The sequence below is a fragment of the Capsella rubella genome, unplaced genomic scaffold (assembly GCF_000375325.1).
Source record: "Capsella rubella cultivar Monte Gargano unplaced genomic scaffold, Caprub1_0 scaffold_6, whole genome shotgun sequence".
Lineage (NCBI taxonomy): Eukaryota > Viridiplantae > Streptophyta > Magnoliopsida > Brassicales > Brassicaceae > Capsella > Capsella rubella.
Window position 1 is genome coordinate 7,796,504 of NW_006238918.1, and position 22,979 is coordinate 7,819,482.

Genomic DNA, 22,979 nt, shown 5'->3' on the forward strand with positions numbered 1-22,979 from the left:
TCAACTTTCGTTGCAAAGACTACCTATGTCTAGAACCCTAAATTCCAAATCTCTTTGCAAATTTATAAGTTTAAGACATGCATTTAATTCAGGTTTGATAAGTTCACAAAATCCCTAAACCAAATCTCTTTGCGAAAAGGTATTCTGCTCATCTAGATTATTTTCAGGAAATCAATAACACTTTCGTGTCTACCAATTAACCTAAGATCAGATTCTAGGTTGCTTTCACTACTCTAGAACAAATTAACCACAATCTAGATGAAGAACTCTATTGATTAAATCCTAACAATCTAACAACCTAACAATTCATGAATTCCTTTGAAAACCCTAAACCTAACAAGAGATATACTCAGACATGGTGAATGAAACAAACATCATGAATAAAATAGATATCATAAAAGAAAGTAATAGAAGAAGTAAAGGAGTTCTGAATCTTCTCTTAAGGAGGTTTTGATTCTTCTCTCCTGACTCTCTACAAATCTCTCTCTCCAAAATAAAGCTTAAGTCTTAACAAAACCCTAAAAACTCAATATATATGTCTTAACCACGAACTGGGCTTAATTGCAAATAAGGGAAACTTCTGGGCCGAATCTGCAAATCTTCTGAACTTCAATTAAGCGAGAAATTCAATTGCCGTCAGATATTGGTGTCGATCGACACCAGAAGTTGTGACGCTCGACACCCACACCAAATATGCTTTCCCGGTACATTCCTTCGACACATCTTCTCCAAATGCTTCAAAAAGCTCCAATCCATGCCAAATAGTTCCTAATCCTGAAATGACTCAAAAAGACTCGAAAACAGTAGAAAAGCTCTATAAATAAGACTTATATCATGACCAAAAACCCGTAAAAACCATGATATATCATTAGTCAAGACGATATCGATGGCTAAGCCTGGTGACGTTTTACTTCTAAGTTCTAACCCCAAATACCAAAACTAGAGTAGCTAAGCCGATTAATCAGAAAACCAAAAACTTTCATGTCCGGACAAGTCTTGGTCTTCGTCGGTTTTGTGTATTTCACTCACCGGTTTGAATGATCAATTCAGTACCATCATCTTCTAGATGGTAAAAGAAGAACAAAAGACAACCAGAAATGGACATGGACGACATAGCTCAATATTGATTCAAATGCTCTTGAAAGAGGCATATATATATATATATAATATATTGTCTATTTGTCTTTGCCCAACAATATCAATCTTTCTCTTCGTTTTTTTGTTTTTGGCTCCCAAGCCCTACACATCCCATTCATTGACGGCTGTGGAGGAAAAAGAGAGACAACTAATGAAGCAAGTAATGAGTAATTTACAACTTTTGCTTTAGTTAAAGAGCCGGCTTTAGCCGTTTTTTCTACTTTCTCTTTGTTTGTTTTCTATTGGTTTATTTATTTTCTTTTATCAGTTTTATTTTTTACTTGTCACACTTCACTATTAATATCATAAACCATATAATATCTTGTGCACTCGGAATATGAAATGTTTCGAAGATATCAGCAACAAGCCAACACTATATGTGTATATATGATATTGATATCTTCCATGTCGGATCTTCATGTGGTTCGAATAATTGATCCAAGAATAACATATTTGATTCTAGGCTATACGTATAGTGTTATATGTGGTCGTGGCCTTATTCATCATAATCACTGTTTCAACCCCTCCTTTGTAATAGCAAACATGGTCTAGCAATTAGAGAACCCTTTTCGGTAAAAGAGCGGATACAAAACTTTATTTGGCTTAAATATCAACTCTTATATTATAGCCTTTCTATATCAAAAATTATAATTTGTAGTTACACAAATAAAAGGTTATCATTTGTAAATCAGTAATTTTGTAAAACCTTTAAGCTGATAATGATTTTTTTTTTGGTTGTGTGGGAAAAGATTAATTATTTATTTAAATACTTGTATCGGTAACGTATATGTATGTAACTAGATTTTGACCCGCGCTACAGCGCGGAGGAAATGTTTCGATTTAATTTTGTTAAATAAGGTAAACTGTTTCTTAAGCGCGGTGTTATCCGAGTTTGATGATATTTACTCATCATAATTAAAAGTAGCGGTATACAGCGGAACAACGTTTATAATTTAAAATTATAATCAATAAATTAGGACATTATGCTAGGGTTGATTAATCGAGTTGCTATGTTTTAATATAACAATTGTTTTTATTGTAGTGATATAGAGTATGAATGTTTTTAGCGAAATAGTTGCGGTTGGATCCACATAAACTTGGGAAAGCAAGAGATTATTAGGTTTATAGGATTAGCAAGTGTTTTGAATAATTAATTTAGATATTGAAAATTAGTGTGTCAATGAATGGTTAACCCGCCATGCTAGACTCGTCTCAAAAAAGCTATAAAGATTTTTAATCCGCATAAGACATCCTATGAAACCTACAGTAGTATAATATAAATTTCGTCGTGCTTGAGTTCAGAAGACTTACAAACATTTTACTAAATCAACTCTTTCAATATTGTTTCAACTATCACTCTTCAAGTTTATAAAATAATATTAATAATATATAATTTAAACATAAATACATTTTTTTTTTGAAAAACTAAAATTTTGTTGTTTAATTTTTGTAGATATACTATAAATTAAGATTTTAATACTATATATATATAAGATGCATATGAACTTATTTATCATATTGTTTTTCAAAGTCTGAAAATAACCCATAAACCCGGGAAACTTACAAAAAAAACCAATTTATTTATGAGATGTCTTGCATTAATCTTGTATATCTATTTTTTTATGACTAAGATATTAAGACTCGCAATCGCCTATGTCCTGCATGCTTTGGTTATTTGGCAGACCTAAATGTGGATACATAAAACCATGTAGGATAATACTTTTTGGTTAAATCATAATATATTATTTCAATGTTATTTTTCAATAAAAGATGATTATATATTGTATGTTTAATAGATTTGAAGTCATTTTACGTTCTCAAATATTAAAAATCTATTATAATTAAGATACTGTATTTTCAGAAGTTTCAACCAATTAAACTTATTAGTTATGTAAAATCCTAATGCTATTTAGAACAAAGTCACAAAATCACATGACCCATTTAAAAAGAACAGGATCTTTTGATCCATATTCGATTAAGCATAAGATCCAAAATTTGAGTTAAAAACATGTTTAAGAAATAACTAAAATGTACACGACTCATTCACAATTAGTTTAGATATATAATATAAGATTTATTATAATTTTTGTAATTTTAATATAATATAAGATTTATTATACTTACAATTTTGTTTCCATTTTTAAATTTGATTATATTTAGTTTACACAAATGGTTTTAGTCTTATCTCAAAGAATTTACATGTGTTTTGGAGGGCTATCAATGCTTGTTATTGTTTATCTGGAGTTACTATTATATAGTAAGCAACAAATTTTATGAGACGTACGATTCTTATGGGTTGTAGGACTTGTATATTTTGCACGTTGTGAAGCTAAAAAAGCGCAAGGAAACCGGTAAGTTAGTTGATTCCTATTCACGCTACTCTATCAATATTTTCAGTTGAATACATTTACTTTTATGTTTTTAATGTTTAAGTGAGTTGTCTCACATAGAAATAAGACATTGCTATCCGGAAGGGAATAGGTAGCTTGTTTTTGATCATCAAAAAAGGTTAGATCTGAGTCCCTAATGTGTAATTCATATTTTGTGAAAACGATTTGTGAAAGTCTCTTATTGCTTGGTTTGGTAGATTAGTTGGGATAATATGGTTGCATAATTTCTTCTCATGGGGATTGTAAACTGGCACCTTATGTCTGCAACTGGTTATTTTGCTGGAAGTTTCCTTATAATCTTACCTAATTAATTCAATAATTTTTGAATTAAACAAAAGCAGAGAAAATATTGTAGCAATCTTCAATTGTCTTCTAATTAGACATAGGCATAAATATGACTTCCAATTCCCTCAGTTATGAAGCTTGATCTTAACCTATCCTTCAAAACAATATTGAATTTTAAACATAAGTAGAAAACTCTCCAGGTACTATTGATCTCTGGAACTTGCTGATCTGCTTGTTTTTTCACAGTAGCATGGATCTGAGTGGCCTGTTATAAAATGAATAGCAAACAATTAATATAATGCATTAGTCACGGATTTGAGAAGATAATAATAATTGAAACTTACTGATGAATCAACTAAAATCATTTATAAAGTGTCTCCAGCGTATTGAGTGTATTGTTTCCAAGAATAAATGATCTTGACTTGGATTCTCTGTGTTGTTTTGAAGGGTTTTATGGATGATAGATCTATGAATGCAGGAATGGTTGCCATTGCGTTTTGTGAATGCAGGCTATAGGAGGCAGAAGAAAACGTAATTAGGTATGTTTCTACAACCATTAAAGTGAATGTTATATATGATATATAATTGTCGAGAGAAGGCTAGCATTTAGGTTAAAAATCTTGAGAATAATAAGAGATATTCGATTATGAAATAACAATATTTGTTAGTATCTTCTGTTTATCAACTTTCTTTTGTTAGTGTCTTTCATTTTTTTTTAAAAACGTATGCATCTGCGTTTAATGTATCATTTATTACCCGAACAATAAGAAGTATAAGAAACATAAAATGCAAAAGATCCAATTGACAATTTCGGGTTAGAATTGAGCAATTGACCCGATCCGACATGGTTTAAATTACCTGTCTATCCTTAATGATAATGAAGAGTGAAGGTTAGGATTGTGTTTTTTTCGTAATTTCATTTATTTTTTTTTTGAAAGAAAAGTGTACTTCTCTTTTACTATATAGGGGATATATAGGGGATTTAGCTATATTCATTCACGTTAGAATTGTCCTTTTAAAAAAATATATAAAATTCTATGGTGTTGTTTAAATTTTCTCTAAAGTTGTATTTGATTAATGTGACATGTGTCTTTCTATTTAATTAAAATCATATATGTGAATTCACTTTAAATGGTTCATAATTTTCAAGTAATAATAATTTTAGGATTATTTGCGGTTAACCTTTTGGTAATTATATACAGTATGTTCTAACTTCTAACTTCATTTTAATAAATACCTCATCTGAACACATCTTTATTTTAGTATTTTTTAGATATCCATCATAATATCATATCATAATGTCATTCACCCAAAAAAAAAGTATCCATCATATCCTTAATGGGCCTTAATATTCGTGACAGAGGCCCAAGTGAATCGTCAATTTTAGTTTGCCAACCACATTAGTCACACTCAGCATTAAAAATCTCAATTCTGAAATTTGCCTTTCAAAGCTGAAAAGCTAACATTGAAGCGCTTTGGTGTTTTTTTTTTTTTTTTCTCTTTTTCTCTAGAGTCGATCTTCTTCAACCTTGACTCTGCCTGAGTCGGTGCTAATCCAAATTCTGCGAGATCGTAATCTCGTCTTCTTTAATATTACATGGGGCTATGATCATCTTTCTGCAGCAATAGAGAGGACGTTAAGATGGATTCACTTCTTCTAGAAGATTTTGGGCAGAAGGTGGATTTGACCCGAAGAATTCGGGAGGTTTTGTTGAACTATCCGGAAGGAACCACCGTGCTTAAGGAGCTTATACAGAACGCTGATGACGCCGGAGCTACTAAAGTCCGTTTATGTCTTGACCGTCGGGTTCACGGGTCGGGTTCTTTGTTATCGGACTCTTTGGCTCAGTGGCAGGGTCCTTCTCTGTTGGCTTACAATGATGCTGTTTTCACTGAGGAGGATTTTGTTAGTATCTCTAGAATTGGTGGAAGTGGCAAGCATGGTCAGGCTTGGAAGACTGGTCGATTTGGGTATGTTTTGATTCCTTCCTTCTCTTTGAATCACTCACTTTTTTTCGTCTTCGTTGTTTCTTGGTTATGAAGATAGAAATTGAGTTCTTAAGTTTTGAAGTTTAAGGAAATGTCAGTGTGTTACTTATTTGATGTTTTATTTGTCTACGACTACTACTTTTAACCCATTTTATTTTCTGATAAATGTTCTGACTTTGATATTATAGGGTTGGCTTCAATTCGGTATACCATTTGACTGATATACCTTCTTTTGTGAGTGGAAAATACGTGGTATTGTTTGATCCTCAAGGTGCTTATCTTCCAAATATTTCTGCAGCAAATCCAGGGAAGAGAATTGATTATGTTGGTTCTTCAGCTCTATCTCAGTATAAGGATCAGTTTCTTCCTTATTGTGCCTTTGGATGTGACATGAAAAGTCCTTTTCACGGTACTTTATTCCGTTTCCCTTTAAGGAACCCAGCGCAAGCAGCTTCTAGTAGGCTTTCAAGGCAAGCCTATTTTGAAGATGACATTTCTTTGATGTTTGATCAACTTTTCGAGGAAGGAGTTTTCTCGTTGCTCTTTCTTAAATGTGTATTATCTATTGAGATGTACACATGGGATGATGGAGATCCAGAGCCCAAAAAGTTTTATTCTTGTTCAGTCAGCTCACCAGATAATGATACCGTGTGGCATCGTCAGGCCGTTCTTAGACTGTCAAAGACATCTATTTCTGGAGACAGGGAGATGGATGCATTTACTCTCGAGTTCTTGAGTGAGTCTGAAAAGGGAAGCCAAAGTAAACGGAGAACAGACAGGTTTTACATAGTTCAGACAATGGCATCAGCGTCCAGCAAAATTGGTTCATTTGCTGCCACTGCATCCAAAGAATATGATATTCACTTGCTACCATGGGCCTCAGTTGCAGCATGCATATCAGATCATTTATCAGAGGTACTGTGCAATATTAACTGTGCCTTTTTGCTATCTGCAGTAATTAATTTTGCCCATGTTGTAACTTTGTGTACATTCTGGCAGTACTGAACATTCAATTTCATTTATTTTATCTGTTTTATCGTAATTTTCCTCCATCCTTGGGTATTCCATATATTAATTATCACTTTATTACTCTATACTGCGAAGGAAGTTATTTGTCACTGCATTTGGATTGGATCTTACATTCACTTTACCTTCATATTGTTTTGACAGGATAATATCCAAAAGCTTGGGCAAGCTTTCTGCTTTCTTCCCTTGCCTGTACGAACTGGATTGACAGTACAAGTTAACGGATACTTTGAGGTGTCATCAAATCGTCGTGGAATCTGGTACGGAGAAGACATGGACAGGAGTGGGAAAGTTCGTTCAGCCTGGAATAGGCTTCTCTTGGAAGATGTGGTAGCTCCTACCTTTGCACGATTGCTTCTTTGTTTGAGAGAAGTGCTTGATTCCAGGGATTCTTACTTCTCCTTATGGCCAAGTGGATCTTTTGAAGCACCATGGAGCATATTAGTCGAACACATTTACAAAAATATATGCAATGCTCCTGTGCTGTTTTCGGATCTTGACGGGGGGAAATGGGTGTCCCCTGCTGATGCATACCTTCATGATGAGGAATTTTCAGGGAGCAAAGAACTTGGTGATGCCTTATTGCAGCTTGAAATGCCTATTGTGTCCCTCCCAAGACCTGTTTTTGATATGCTTTTGAAACACCCTTCCTTTTTACTTCCAAAAGTGGTTACTCCAGATAGAGTGCGCAACTTTCTCAAAGAATGCAAAACGCTTTCAGCTTTGAAGAAATATTTGAAGCTAATATTATTGGAATATTGCCTGGATGATCTGACTGATGATAGTGTTTGCACACAAGCCAGCAACCTGAAACTGCTTCCATTAGCAAATGGTGACTTTGGCTTCTTTTCTGAAAGTACAAAAGGTGTCTCCTATTTTATTTGTGATGAATTGGAGCATTTGCTTTTACAAAAAGTTTTTGACAGAGTAATTGATAGGAATATTCCTCCACCATTATATAGCAGGCTTTCTGCCATTGCAGAGTCACAAACAGCAAATCTTGCAATTTTTAGTATTCATGACTTGCTTCAGTTATTTCCTAGGCTTGTACCTGCTGAATGGAAATACAGAAGCAAGATTTCCTGGCATCCAGAATCCAACCGAGATCATCCATCATCATCATGGTTTATTCTCTTCTGGCAGTACCTTGACAAACAGTGTCAGAGCCTTTCATTATTCTGTGATTGGCCAATCTTGCCATCCACATCAGGCCATTTGTATATAGCATCTCCACAGTCAAAATTGATCAACGCGGAGAAGCTTCCTGATGCAGTCAGAAATGTCTTAGAGAAGATTGGTAGTAAGATATTAAACAACAGTTATAAAGTTGAACATTCAGACTTGTCCTCCTTTGTATCGGATGCAAGTTACACAGGTGTCTTAGAATCCGTTTTCGATACTGCTTCATCAGATATGGATGGGATACAAAATTTAATTTGTGATTTGAATGCTGAAGAGAAGGATGAACTTCGTGGTTTTCTTATGGATCCAAAATGGCACCTAGGACATCAGATTGGAGACCTATACCTCAGAATCTGCAAGATTTTACCCATCTATCGTATGTATGGAGAAATTAGTGCTCAAGAATCCATTTATTCTGATCTTGTTAATCCTCCTAAGTACTTACCTCCATTAGATGTGCCTGCCTGTCTTCTAGGATGTGAGTTTATTCTATGTTGCAAAGGCAGCGAAGAAGATGTTTTGTCAAGATACTATGGCATTCAGAGAATGAGGAAAAGTAATTTCTACAGACATAATGTTTTCAACAGAATTGAAGTTATGCAACCTGAGATTCGTGATCAGGTGATGATTTCTATTCTGCAGAATCTTCCACAACTGTGTCTCGAAGATAGATCTTTGAGGGAAGAATTGCAGAACCTTGAGTTTGTACCAACTGTAAATGGTCCTCTTAAGCGCCCATCTGTTTTATACGATCCTCGTAATGAAGAGTTATATGCTTTGTTGGAAGATTCAGATTGTTTCCCTGGAAGCGGATTTCAGGGATCTACTATCTTGGACATGCTTCAAGGTTTGGGCCTTAAAACAACTGTTTCTCCTGAGACAATATTAGAGAGTGCACGATTGGTGGAGCGGTTGATGCACAAGGATCTGGAAAAGGCACATTCCAGAGGTAAAGTACTTTTTTCATTTTTAGAAGTCAATGCTGTGAAGTGGCTGCCTGATCAGTCGAGTGAGGAAGATGGAGCTATAAACAGGATTTTTTCAAGAGCTGCAACGGCTTTCAGACCACGATATCTGACATGTAACCTTGTTAAGTTCTGGAATGAACTTAAAATGATTTGCTGGTGCCCCGTCTTAGTGTCTGCTCCATTTCAAACTTTACCATGGCCAGTTGTGACATCTACTGTTGCTCCTCCAAAGCTTGTCCGTCCAAAAACAGATATGTGGCTTGTATCTGCATCCATGAGGATACTGGATGGTGAATGTTCTTCTACAGCTCTTGCATATAACTTGGGGTGGTTATCACATCCAGGAGGAAGTGCAATTGCGGCTCAGTTACTTGAACTTGGAAAGAACAATGAAATTCTGATTGATCAGGTTCTTCGGCAGGAACTAGCTTTGGCAATGCCAAAGATATACTCAATTCTTGCAAACTTACTAGGTTCAGATGAGATGGACATTGTTAAGGCTGTACTTGAAGGTAGTCGCTGGATCTGGGTAGGTGATGGATTTGCAACTTTGAGTGAGGTTGTTCTTGATGGTCCTCTTCATCTAGTTCCCTATGTTCGTGTCATACCTACCGACCTAGCTGTTTTTAGGGGACTATTCGTGGAGCTTGGTGTTCGAGAATTTTTAACTCCATCTGATTATGCTGATGTTTTATGTAGAATTGCTGCAAGGAAAGGTTCTTCGCCCCTTGATCTACAAGAAATCAGGGCAGCTGTGCTGATTGCGCAGCAGTTGGCTGAAGCTCAATTTCTTGACAAAGTCACACTCTATTTACCTGATGTTTCTGGTCGACTCTTCCCTTCAAGTGATTTGGTCTATAATGATGCACCATGGTTGACTGCATCAGACACTGGTAACAGCTCATTTAATGCCGAGTCTACAATGTTATTGAATGCGAAAAGAACAATGCAAAAGTTTGTCCATGGTAACATATCTAATGAGGTAGCAGAGAAGCTTGGTGTTCGCTCACTTCGTAGAGTCTTGCTGGCAGAAAGTGCTGATTCAATGAATTTTAGTTTATCTGGGGCTGCTGAGGCCTTTGGACAGCATGAAGCATTGACCACCAGACTTAAACACATACTAGAAATGTATGCTGATGGTCCTGGGATTCTTTTTGAGCTGGTTCAAAACGCTGAAGATGCAGGAGCTTCAGAGGTGACATTCCTTTTGGATAAGACTCATTATGGGACTTCTTCACTCCTCTCTCCTGAAATGGCAGATTGGCAAGGCCCTGCTTTGTATTGTTTCAACAACTCGATTTTTACTCAACAAGATATGTATGCAATCTCACGCATTGGTCAAGCAAGCAAACTTGAAAAACCTTTTGCAATAGGAAGATTTGGGCTGGGATTTAACTGTGTTTATCATTTCACAGATATACCAGGGTTTGTTTCTGGAGAAAACATTGTTATGTTTGATCCTCATGCCAATCATTTGCCTGGTATTTCTCCAACTCACCCAGGGTTGCGGATTAAATTTGCTGGAAGAAATATACTGGACCAGTTTCCTGATCAGTTTGCACCATTCTTGCATTTTGGTTGTGACTTAGAGCATACATTTCCAGGTACACTTTTTCGATTTCCTCTTAGAAACCCCAGTGTTGCCCCCAGAAGTCACATCAAGAAAGAAACATATGCTCCTGAAGATGTGCTCTCCCTCTTCACTTCCTTTTCTGCTGTAGTTTCAGAAGCTTTAATTTTTCTGCGGAATGTGAAAACAGTGTCGATATTTACTAAGGAAGGAGCTGGTCATGAAATGCAGTTACTGCATCGTGTTTGCAAAGATTACAATGTTGGGCAAGATACTGAACCAAAGGCATATAGTCAAGTGTTTAGTCTTCTTGACGAAAATATTTCTGCTGGAATGAATAAAGATCAGTTGCTAAAAAAGCTAAGCAACACTGTAGTTACAGATCTCCCGTATAAATGCCAGAAGATTGTGGTAACCGAGCAAGATTCATCTGGCTGTATATCACATGGATGGATAACAGGTGAATGTCTGCATGCCGGGGTAAGTAAAAAGCACTTGAATCTTCCAGAAATGTCCCATAAGTTAATACCTTGGGCTAGTGTTGCCGTGCTTATAAATTCTGTCAAGAGTGATAATGTTGAGGATCTGGCTGCTAGCAATTCTCATATATTTGGGCCATCCGCTATTTCAATCCAGAATAGGAGAAATTTTGGGGGCCGTGCATTTTGCTTTCTGCCTCTACCTATAACTACTGGCCTCCCTGTGCATATAAATGCATATTTTGAGTTGTCATCCAACAGGAGGGATCTTTGGTTTGGTAACGACATGGCAGGGGATGGAAAAGTACGCTCGGATTGGAATCTTTACTTGATCGAGGAAGTTGTTGTACCAGCCTATGGTCATTTGCTTGAAAAAATTGCATCTGAACTTGGTCCATGTGATTTGTTCTTCTCTGTCTGGCCAGTTACTCTAGGAGCAGAACCTTGGGCATCCTTGGTACGGAAGCTCTACAGTTTTATTGCGAATAATGGTCTTCGTGTCTTATATACCAAAGCAAGGGGAGGACAATGGATTTCAACTAAGCAAGCAATTTACCCTGATTACAACTTTGCTAAGGCAGAGGAGCTAGTTGATGTCCTTGCAGACGCTGGTCTCCCTGTCACTAATATCTCAAAGTCAGTTGCAGAAAGATTTGGAGAGGCCTGTTCATCCTTGCATTTTATGACACCCCAACTGTTAAGGACTCTGTTGACTCGGCGAAAACGTGAGTTCAGGGATAGAAATGGCTTGGTCTTGGCACTAGAATACTGTCTTCTTGATTTAAAAGTTCCTTTTCTGGCGGATCTTCTTTACGGACTACCCCTGCTACCTCTTGCTGATGGTTCATTTACAACCTTTAGAAAGAATGGGACTGTTGAGAGAATCTATTTCACAGAAGAGATTGGGTATGAACTTTTGAAGGATTCACTTCCTCACCAACTCGTGGACCGTGAAGTGGCTGAAGGAGTTTATAGTAAGATATTAGCTGTAGCTCAAAGCGAAGAATCATGCATATCTCTTCTCTCTTGCAGTTTGCTTGAGAAGCTCTTTTTTAAACTATTGCCAGCAGACTGGCATCTCTCAGAAAAGATACTTTGGACGCCTGGGCAACAAGGACATCCAACAGTAGAATGGATAAGGGTATTGTGGAGCTATCTTAAGATATCTTGTGATGATCTCTCAGTATTTTCTAAGTGGCCCATATTGCCAGTTGAAGATCGTTGTCTCATGCAACTTGTTATAAATTCAAATGTTATTCGAGATGATGGCTGGAGCGAAAATATGTCTTCATTATTACTGAAATGTGGATGCCGGTTCTTAAATCGTGAGCTTCCAGTAGAGCACCCACAGTTAGAAACATATGTTCAGCCACCAACAGCAACAGGCATATTGAATGCACTTCTTGCAGTTTCTGGTGTGCAAGAAAACATAAAGGAGATTTTCCTTAATGTTTCAGAAGGAGAATTGCATGAGCTTCGGAATTTTATTCTTCAGTCAAAGTGGTTCTCTGGTGGGCATATGAATGAGGTCCACTTTGAGACCATCAAACACCTCCCCATATTTGAGTCATACAGAAATAGAAAACTTGTAAGTTTGGACTGTCCAGTTAAGTGGCTCAAACCTGATGGCATCAGGGAGGATCTGTTGGATGATAATTTTGTACGCTTGGACTCAGAGAGGGAGAGAGCTATCTTCAAAAGATACTTACAAATAAAAGAGCCCTCGAGAATAGAATTCTACAAAACTTGTGTACTTAATCGTATGTCTGAGTTCCTTTCTCAGCAAGAAGCTTTGTTGGCCATTTTGCATGATCTAAATGATCTTGTTGCCGATGATGTTTCACTTCAGTCTGCACTATCTACAACCCCTTTTGTTCTCGCAGCGAATGGATTATGGCAACAGCCTTCGAGGTTTATCTATCTTATTACCTTTTACTTATTCTGACACGTTAAATATGTTAAATTACAGACTTCAGCAGCTACTTCTTTTTAGCTATCTCTGTATGCATTTACACTCGTTATAAAGCAACCTGATAATAGCTATATTTGTTGGCATTTACACACTTTATCAAGAAAACTCGATATCTCTATAGTTGCCTTCATATTTATTTTCTCTTTTCAGGCTTTATGATCCTCGTGTTCCTGGGCTACAGGAGCTTCTACACAAAGAAGTCTACTTTCCTTCTGAGAAGTTCTCAGATTCTAAGATCCTGGATGCTTTGGTTGGTCTTGGACTTCGAACAACTCTGGATTGTTCTACCTATCTGGATGCTGCTAGAAGTGTGTCAATTTTACATGACTCTGGAGATCTAGAAGCTTCAAGATATGGAAGAAGACTATTATTCCATATCAAAACTCTTTCTGTCAAACTATCATCCAGGACAGGTGAAGCGAACCATGATGAATCACAAAATCTAATGTCCATTACAAGTGAAGACTCTCCTGATGGAGAAACCTTTGCTGAATATGAAACGGAGACTAGCTATCTTGGGAACTTGCTCACTGAACAATCTGAGGGTGACTTTTGGTGTCAACTGAGGTCTATCCCATGGTGTCCTATTTGTCTCGATCCGCCAATAGAAGGAATTCCGTGGCTTGAATCTAGTAACTTGGTGGCATCTCCAGATAGAGTAAGGCCCAAGTCTCAGATGTTTTTGGTGTCTGCCACAATGCACTTACTGGATGGCGAATGCCAGTCATCGTATCTACATCAGAAACTTGGGTGGATGGACTGTTTAACTATTGATATCCTGTGCAGACAACTAACTGAGATATCAAAGTCTTATAAAGAACAGAAGTCTCGTTCCTCAGTAAATCCTGATTTTGAGAACATGTTACAAAGCCAAATTCTTCTACTTTATACTAGACTGCAAGAACTTGCTAGGGAAAATGAGTTTCTTGCCCTTAAATCAGCACTAAGTGGTGTTCCATGGGTGTGGCTTGGGGATGATTTTGTCTCTGCAGATGTTCTTTCTTTTGATTCTCCGGTGAAGTTTACCCCTTATCTATATGTTGTCCCTTCAGAATTATCTGAATTTAAAGAATTGCTTCTAGAATTGGGTGTGAGGCTTAGTTTTGATGCAGAAGATTATATGAACACTCTGCAGCACTTGCAGAATGATATAAAAGGATCACAGTTAACAGATGAGCAGATATATTTTGTCCTTTGTGTTCTTGAAGCTATTGCAGACTGTTTCTCTGAGGCTTCATCAGATTGTGATAAAAATTCAGTGCTAGTTCCCGATTCTGCAGGATTTTTGGTCCCGTTAGAGGACCTTGTTTATAATGATGCACCATGGGTAGACAGCAGCTCTCTCTCTGGGAAAAGGTTTGTACATCCTAGCATCAACAATGACATGGCTAATAGATTGGGGATTCAATCTCTTCGCTGTATCTCCTTAGTGGATAATGATATAACTCAGGATCTTCCTTGCATGGAGTTCACAAAGTTGAAGGAGCTTCTATCACTATATGGCAGCAAAGATTTCTTGTTGTTCGATCTTCTTGAGTTAGCTGATTGCTGCAGGGTTAAAAAGCTGCACTTCATCTTTGACAAGAGAGAGCACTCTTGCAAGACCTTGCTGCAGCACAATTTAGGTAGTCAATGTTTTTAGCTTATTACTAGCCATTCAATTGGTTTTATTATCTCCTTTAAATTTTGTATTTTTTTTTTGTTTTTACCCTTTCAAATTTTGGAGAATGGCAGATGTATCTAAGGTGGATAATATTTTCACTACCAGAAAAGAGCTTTTGAATTTCTACTAGACACAGTAGATTTGTAGGGATATATACTTTGAAGCTCTTATTAACGTGCTCTTACTTTCAGGTGAATTTCAAGGACCTGCTCTAGTTGCCATCTTCGAAGGGGTTACATTGACCAGAGAGGACGTTTGTAATCTTCAGCTTCTTTCACAGTGGAGAGTCAAGGGTGAAACTCTCAACTATGGGTTGGGCCTTCTTAGCTGTTACTTCATGTGTGATCTTCTGTCAATTGTTTCTGGTGGCTACTTTTACATGTTTGATCCTCAAGGAGCAACCCTTTCTGCATCCACGACTCAGGCTCCTGCTGCAAAAATGTTCTCTTTAATAGGTATGAAATTTTGGTGCTGCTTTCCTACCTGGTTTCCCAATGCTAATTGCTAAAGTCGCATGAGAATGATTATTACCATTGTATCCTATATCTTATTCTTAACTGACTCAGATTTATTCACTACCGGGTCCCGATGGGGGTAAACCACCTCAGACTTCTTTTTTTTGGTTCTTTGGTCGTATCAGGGAGGGATCATATTTTAGTTTTTGTTACATTTGTCTAACCGTGATTTGTAACTCAATACTTATAATTATATAGCCATGCTCCTCTCGATCTATCCTGTTTATGCGTCGTTCACCCATGTTTTATGTTTTAGTACTTCTTAATTTGATAGTTATTCAGTTGGACTGTTACTTCCTTATGTTTACCTTTTGTTGATTACTACTGTTCCTTTAGGTACTAATTTGGTTGAGCGGTTCAGTGATCAATTCATTCCCATGCTAATTGGTCAAGATAAGGCATGGTCATTGACAGATTCCACCATTATTCGGATGCCTTTATCAACTGAAATCGTGAAAGATGGACTTGAAGTGGGGTTAGATAGGGTAAATCAAATATCGGACCAATTCCTGGAGAATGCCTCCCGAATCCTCATTTTCTTGAAGTCAGTTTTACAGGTATTATATGCATATCAACATCACCCTGAACATCATTGATTCATTTTTGACATCCAATGAATTTTTTTTTTGTGTGGCTGAGAATGCTTTGAAATATAAAACTGTAGTACATTTTGTAACATATAAACTGACAAAGTATGGGCTTGACCAGTCTTTCATGCTGTTGTTACGAACTGTTAAGTAAAGATTTCTTTCGCTACTTAGATTGTTCTGAGGCCGTTTTCATTTATCGGATATTCTGTTTAGGTAATTTTGTTTATTAATAAAATGTGTTTGGCATTCGCCCATCTGTTGGATGTATTTATGAGCTGTATGTTTGCAGTTGCGTAGATATTTTTGATTTTTGTAAGTTGAAGTTCAACTTCGAGGAATAAGTGAGGTTTGACTTTTGTCTTTGATTGTTTGGAACTCTATACATGTCATGCAAAATCACTTTTGTATGTTCTGAAGTAATTCATGTTTAATCATCTTGTGTTTCTTTTTAATAACTTGATGTCTCTTCTTTAAATCAGACCTTAAAACGTGGATGTTGTCAATTTCAGGTTTCATTTTCCACATGGGAGCAAGGGAATGCACAACCGCATCAAGATTACATGCTGCATATTGATTCCGCATCAGCAATCATGAGGAATCCCTTTGCGGAGAAAAAATTGAAAACGTTTCAACTTTCAAGATTTTTTAGTAGCTCAAACTCTGTTAAATCACAAATAATAGAGGTTAACCTACATATAGGGGAAAACAAACTTCTGGATCGATGGCTTGTAGTTCTCAGCAGGGGCTCTGGACAATCACAAAACATGGCTCGTGACAGGTACAAATTCACTTACTATTACTCAACATAAATGATTATGGCAGTAATCTGTATGCTTTGATGTTCATATCACCTTGAAAGCGCCATGTCACAGAATAACGCGATACCAATAAACAGTTTCAGATGTTTAATCTATCTTTCTAAATTTAAGATGTTACCAACTCTGATCAAAACCATGGGCAGCAAATATATTCAGTTCATTGAGAAACTATGTCACTTTTTATACGTGATAACCAAAGAATTGGCATGCCACTGTTTAAACGAGTAAATAGAAATTAAATGCTGTATGAATTAAAAAAATTTAAAGAAAACATTATTTACTCAAATCTACTTTGGTGAGTGTCCTAGAGGTCATCATGTTTCTGTTTGTTGTTGAAATATTACTTATGTGCAGGAAGTATCTAGCATACAATTTGACACCTGTTGCTGGAGTTGCTGCACATGTATCTCGAAATGGTCGTCCTGTTGATGTTCATCCAGCCAGCCCCATAATGTCTCCTTTGCCTTTGTCTGGTAGTGTGAATCTACCTGTCACCATCCTGGGATGCTTCCTCATTCGGAATAATTGTGGTCGTTTTCTTTTCAAAAATCGAAATGAGAGAGCCATATCAGAGCCACAGCTTGATGGTGGAGATAAATTGATTGATGCATGGAACAAAGAGTTAATGTCATGTGTACGTAATTCCTACATAGAGATAGTGGTGGAGATGGAAAGGCTAAGTCGAGAACATTCAAGCTCTTCAACTGAGTCAAGTACCTCACGTCAGCTGGCCCTTTCTCTTAAAGCCTATGGTCATCAGTTGTATTCCTTCTGGCCACGATCTAACCAACATGCTCTGCTTAGCTTACATGACAGTGCTATAGAAACAGAAGTGCTCAAACCGGAGTGGGAATGTTTGGTTGAACAAGTTATAAAGCCGTTTTACGCTCGCGTTGCTGACCTTCCTCTATGGCAGCTTTACTCAGGAAATTTGGTCAAGGCTGAAGAGGGAATGTTTCTTACACAACCTGGTAGTGAGGTTGCTGTTAATTTGCTTCCTGTTACAGTTTGCAGCTTTGTGAAGGAGCATTACCCTGTGTTTTCCGTGCCCTGGGAATTGTTGGCTGAAGTTCAGGCAGTAGGGATACCAGTAAGAGAAGTTAAACCAAAGATGGTTCGCGTTCTTCTAAGAAAGTCATCTGCATCTATTGATCTTCGATCTGTTGATACTTTTATTGATGTACTTGAATATTGCCTATCAGATATTCAATTTATCGAAGCACTTAACCCCGAAGTGGTTAACAGGGATGAAGGAAACAGTACTTCTGCTTCAGTGTCGACCGCTCAAGCTCAGGCTGGTTCAAGTGATGCTTTTGAAATGATGACAAGCCTGGGAAAGGCTTTGTTTGATTTTGGTAGAGTTGTTGTTGAAGATATTGGTCGTGCTGGAGATTCGATTGGGCAAAGAAATAGTAATAATAGATATAGTAATGCTGACCCGAGGTTTCTATCTGCACTTAATGAACTCAAAGGATTACCATGCCCGACTGCAACAAATAATTTAGCACGCTTGGGTACTTCTGAGCTATGGTTGGGAAACAAGGAACAACAGGCACTGATGTTGCCTGTGTCTGCACGATTTATCCATCCAAAAGTGTTTGACAGATCGAGCTTGGCTGATATATTTTTGAAGCCTTCTGTTCAAGCATTTTTAAAGTTGAAAAACTGGTCTCTTCCTCTACTGGCCAGTAATATGAAATATCTTTTTCATGACCACTGGGTAAGTCATATCTCAGAATCAAATTCTGTGCCATGGTTTTCATGGGAAAGTACATCCAGTTCTAGTGATGAAAGTGGTCCTTCGCCTGAATGGATACAGCTCTTTTGGAAGAATTTTAATGGATCAGCAGATGAGCTCTCCCTCTTTTCGGACTGGCCTCTGATTCCTGCCTTCCTTGGCAGATCAATTTTATGCCGTGTAAGGGAGAGACACTTAATCTTTTTTCCACCACCGCCTTTGCAGCCAATCTCTGGAAGTGATTCTGATATGCATGAGAGAGACAGTTATATATCCACAACATCAGTAAGTGACGGTTCCTTATCTGAGTTAATACAGCACTATGTTTCAGGCTTCGACCTAGCACAGAGCCACCATCCTTGGCTGATTTTACTGCTGAACCAGTGCAATATACCTGTTTGTGATGCTGCATATATTGATTGTGCTGAGAGATGCAAGTGTCTGCCTTCACCTGGCGTGTCACTTGGCCAAGCTATAGCCTCCAAGCTTGCTGAAAGCAAACGAGCTGGCTACATTGCTGATATCGCTTCCTTCCCAACAGGTGGCCGTGATGAGCTTTTAACCCTTTTGGCTAATGATTTCTCTTCTAGTGGTTCAAGATATCAAGCATATGAACGTGAAGTACTAAGCTCACTTCCTATATTTAAGACTGTCACTGGGTCTTATACGCATTTGCAAAGGCATGGTTTGTGTTTAATCTCTGGAGATTCCTTCCTTAAACCATATGATGAGTGTTGCTTTTGCTATTTCCCGGATTCAGTTGAATGTCACTTTCTCCAAGCCCTTGGGGTCACTGTGTTGCATAATCATCAGACTTTAGTAAGGTTTGGGTTAGCTGGGTTTGAAAGTAGATCTCAATCTGAACAAGAAGACATACTAATTTATGTATATGGAAATTGGCTAGATTTAGAGGCCGATGCTACTGTGATTGAAGCTCTTAGGGAGGCTAAATTTGTCAGAAATTCTGATGAATTTTCCTCTGAGCTGTCTAAACCAAAGGACTTATTTGATCCTTCTGATACATTACTAGTGTCGGTATTTTTTGGTGAAAGAAAACGATTTCCTGGAGAAAGATTTTCATCCGAAGGCTGGCTTCGCATTCTACGGAAAGCTGGCCTTCGAACTGCAGCGGAAGCCGATGTCATACTTGAATGTGCCAAAAGGGTGGAATTTCTGGGTAACGAGCACCATAGATCTTCCGAAGAAGATGATTTTGAAACGGATCTTGTACCTTCTGAGAAGGATATTTCTGCTGAGTTATCAACATTAGCAGGATCTGTACTTGAAGCTGTATTTTTAAACTTTGCTGGTTTTTACAGCACTGCGTTCTGCAACACTCTTGGTCAGATTGCTTGCGTACCTGCTGAATCAGGGTTCCCAAGTCTTGGTGGCAGAAAAGGTGGCAAGAGAGTCCTTACATGTTACAGCGAAGCTGTTCTTTTACGGGATTGGCCCCTTGCTTGGAGCTCTGTTCCTATTCTTTCAATTCAGAGATTCATTCCACCTGAATTTTCATGGACAGCATTTCGCCTAAGAAGTCCTCCGATTTTCTCGACTGTTCTTAAACACTTACAGGTAAGATCACTTGTCTTCTCTCTTTGATTATCTGTGTACTCTTGTGACGGACATATGAAGAACGAGGCCTGACTAAATACTCCCAGGTAATTGGACGGAATGGTGGTGAAGATACTCTTGCTCACTGGCCCAATGATCCAAATGTGATGACCATTGATGTTGCTTCTTGTGAAGTTTTGAAATACCTGGAAATGGTATGGGGATCTCTCACTTCTTCAGGTATGTATAGTACTTAACACTCGATTTACATTACTGAGTAGAAATGTGTAATTGACATTCAAGCTTTAGCAGCTGTAAAATCATAATCTGGCTGACGAACTTCAATTTAATTCAAAATGTCTGGAAAGAACATAGAACCTTTTAAACCAATAGTTGGTGTGAACAAATACAGTAGTAATAGTAAACATAGTTCTCTATAGTTTCTGTCCAGCCTTGCAAGCTATAACAATGAATTGCTCTGGACGACAACAACGTATATCACTGTGAAATACCAAAAACAGGATAAAATGGATTTATGTTTGCTGATGCATAGAAATATTTGGATATTTGTGATAATAGGACTGCAGTAAAAGGTATATTATTATGTTGAAATCACTGATTGAATTTTTTACCCGGCTTTGTAATTTCTATCATCCAGATATTTTGGAGTTGCAAAAGGTAGCTTTTTTACCAGCTGCAAATGGGACACGTTTGGTGGGAGCAAGCTCCCTTTTTGTTCGCCTACCAATTAACCTATCACCTTTTGCATTTGAACTTCCTAGTCTCTACCTACCTTTTCTGAAGATCCTCAAAGAATTAGGACTTAACGATGTGCTTTCAGTTGGTGCTGCAAATGATATCCTCTCCAAATTACAAAAAGTATGTGGTTATCGGCGTTTGAACCCCAATGAGCTTCGCGCTGTGATGGAAATTCTTCATTTTCTCTGCAATGACATAAATACCACAAATACACCTGATGCTTCCACTGTGAAATCAGATGTGATTGTCCCAGATGATGGCAGCAGGCTTGTTCATGCACGATCTTGTGTGTATGTTGATTCTTTTGGGTCACGCTATGTGAAACACATAGACACCGCAAGGTTAAGACTTGTTCACCCACGTCTTCCGGAGAGGATCTGTCTAGATTTGGGTGTGAGAAAGCTTTCTGATGTGGTTATTGAGGTATGCATGGAATCAGTTTCTTTTTATCATATTTTTCTTTTTCTTATATTTGTTTTGTTATGTGTTGAAACAATCTCAATGTACTTGCCTTTTTATCTAGGAACTTGAAAACGCTGAACATATTCAAAACTTAGACAACATAGGGTCTATATCACTCAACGTTATCAGGAGGAAGTTGAAGAGCGAGTCGTTTCAAGCTGCTTTATGGACTGTGAGCCATCAAATCACCGCCGTGGATAGCTTATCTTTTGAGGCTGTGCAACATTCTCTTCAATCCCTGGCAGAGAAAATTTGTTTTGTCAGAAATATATATACTCGATTTCTTCTCCTGCCAAATTCCATAGACGTCACCCTCGTGTCTAAGGAGTCAATGATTCCCGAATGGGAGAATGAATCACGTCATCGAACAATGTATTTTATCAATCGTCAGAGAACGTCTATCCTAGTTTCTGAACCGCCTGGATACATTCCTTTCCTGGATGTCATGGCAACAGTGGTGAGCGAGGTTTTAGGCTTTCCAATTTCCCTGCCTGTTGGATCTTTATTTTCATGTCCTGAGGGATCTGAAACTGAAATTGCTGCTTGCCTGAGACTATGCTCTTATTCTCTTACGAACACCGGCACAGCTGATAGTTCTGTCGGCCAAGAGATAATGCCACAAGATGCAGTACAAGTACAGCTTCACCCGTTGAGACCATTCTACAATGGGGAGATCGTTGCTTGGAAAATCCAACAAGGAGACAAGCTGAGATATGGAAGGGTCCCGGAGGATGTTAGACCTTCTGCTGGCCAAGCCCTTTATAGGTTTAAGGTTGAAATGACACCTGGAGAGACTGGTTTATTACTTTCATCTCAAGTTTTCTCCTTCCGAGGCACGTCAATTGAAAATGAAGGTCCCCTGATTTTGCGCGAGGGGATCCCTGCAGTATCTGATAACGAATCTCAAGAAATTTCAGAAAGTTCCAGAACTAAGAAAACAAGTTCTAGCCAGGTTTGTTATAATATCTTGTGAAACGTAGGATTTAATCATTTATGCTCCATATTTGGATTATCCTTTATCAATATGATTTTTAAGAGACAAATGCATACTGAGTTTTCCCCGAAAATATTTATCATCTTGTGATAGTTTTGATCTTGAATCGTGTACTGCGGAAGGTTGATTGGATTTGTTTTTTTTGTCACCTGCAGCCTGTGAATGAAACGCAGTATGGTCGAGTCACAGCTAAAGAATTGGTTGAGGCAGTGCACGAGATGCTCTCTGCAGCTGGAATCAACATGGAACTGGAGAATCGATCTCTACTACTAAGAACCATAACTCTACAAGAAGAACTCAAGGAATCTAAAGTTGCATGCTTACTTGAGCAGGTTCGATTACAAATCAAATCCTCCATACTTGAAAACACAAACTACGATCATAATGATGGATTAACAAATATTCTGGTTTTGTAACAGGAAAGAGCAGAGGCTTCCATGAAGGAAGCAGAGACGGCGAAATCACAATGGATGTGTCAGATATGTCAGATGCAGGAGGTGGAGATTACTATTGTACCATGCGGACATGTCCTATGTCGGAATTGTTCATCTTCAGTCTCTAGATGTCCCTTTTGTCGCCTTCAAGTCAATAGAACCATCCGAATCTATCGACCGTAACTTAACACCAAATATTAATTACCAAAGGTTTTGTCCTCTATGCAACAGTTACCTCTAATTCATTGACAGCTTTGTATATATGTACATATCTATTCCATTTAATTTTTGAAGTAAAGAAAACATTCTTTGAAGCTCATATTTGACATGAACGTATTGTTTGGCTATTATCTTTGTGATGAATTTTATAGGTCATCTACGTATTTCATGATTTGAATTTTTTGCCAAATTCGATCCCAAATCGACGAATAAAATGTTAATTAACAGTCAAAAA

General features: G+C 37.7%; 1 protein-coding gene across 4 annotated transcripts; it reads left to right on the plus strand.

Annotated features, from left to right (window-relative positions):
* Nucleotides 1–3,444: 3,444 nt before the first annotated feature.
* Nucleotides 3,445–22,846, plus strand: LOC17881699 (sacsin). 4 transcript variants are annotated; one of them, XM_023780194.1, is made up of 16 exons: nt 3,445–3,488; nt 3,571–3,645; nt 4,260–4,351; nt 5,324–5,783; nt 5,990–6,716; nt 6,972–12,937; nt 13,149–14,623; nt 14,853–15,116; nt 15,513–15,733; nt 16,276–16,544; nt 16,939–19,897; nt 19,984–20,116; nt 20,535–21,058; nt 21,159–22,049; nt 22,247–22,423; nt 22,511–22,846. In XM_023780194.1, exons 4-16 carry the CDS (start codon nt 5,455–5,457, stop codon nt 22,706–22,708), a joined length of 14,133 nt encoding a protein of 4,710 aa, XP_023635962.1. In that variant the 5' UTR covers nt 3,445–3,488; nt 3,571–3,645; nt 4,260–4,351; nt 5,324–5,454; the 3' UTR covers nt 22,709–22,846. The 4 variants fall into 4 exon arrangements, with proteins under 4 accessions (XP_023635962.1, XP_023635963.1, XP_023635964.1 ...); XM_023780195.1 differs by having other exon boundaries at nt 4,291–4,351; XM_023780197.1 differs by lacking the exons at nt 3,445–3,488; nt 3,571–3,645; nt 4,260–4,351 and having other exon boundaries at nt 5,710–5,783; nt 5,990–6,005; nt 6,100–6,716.
* Nucleotides 22,847–22,979: the final 133 nt, after the last annotated feature.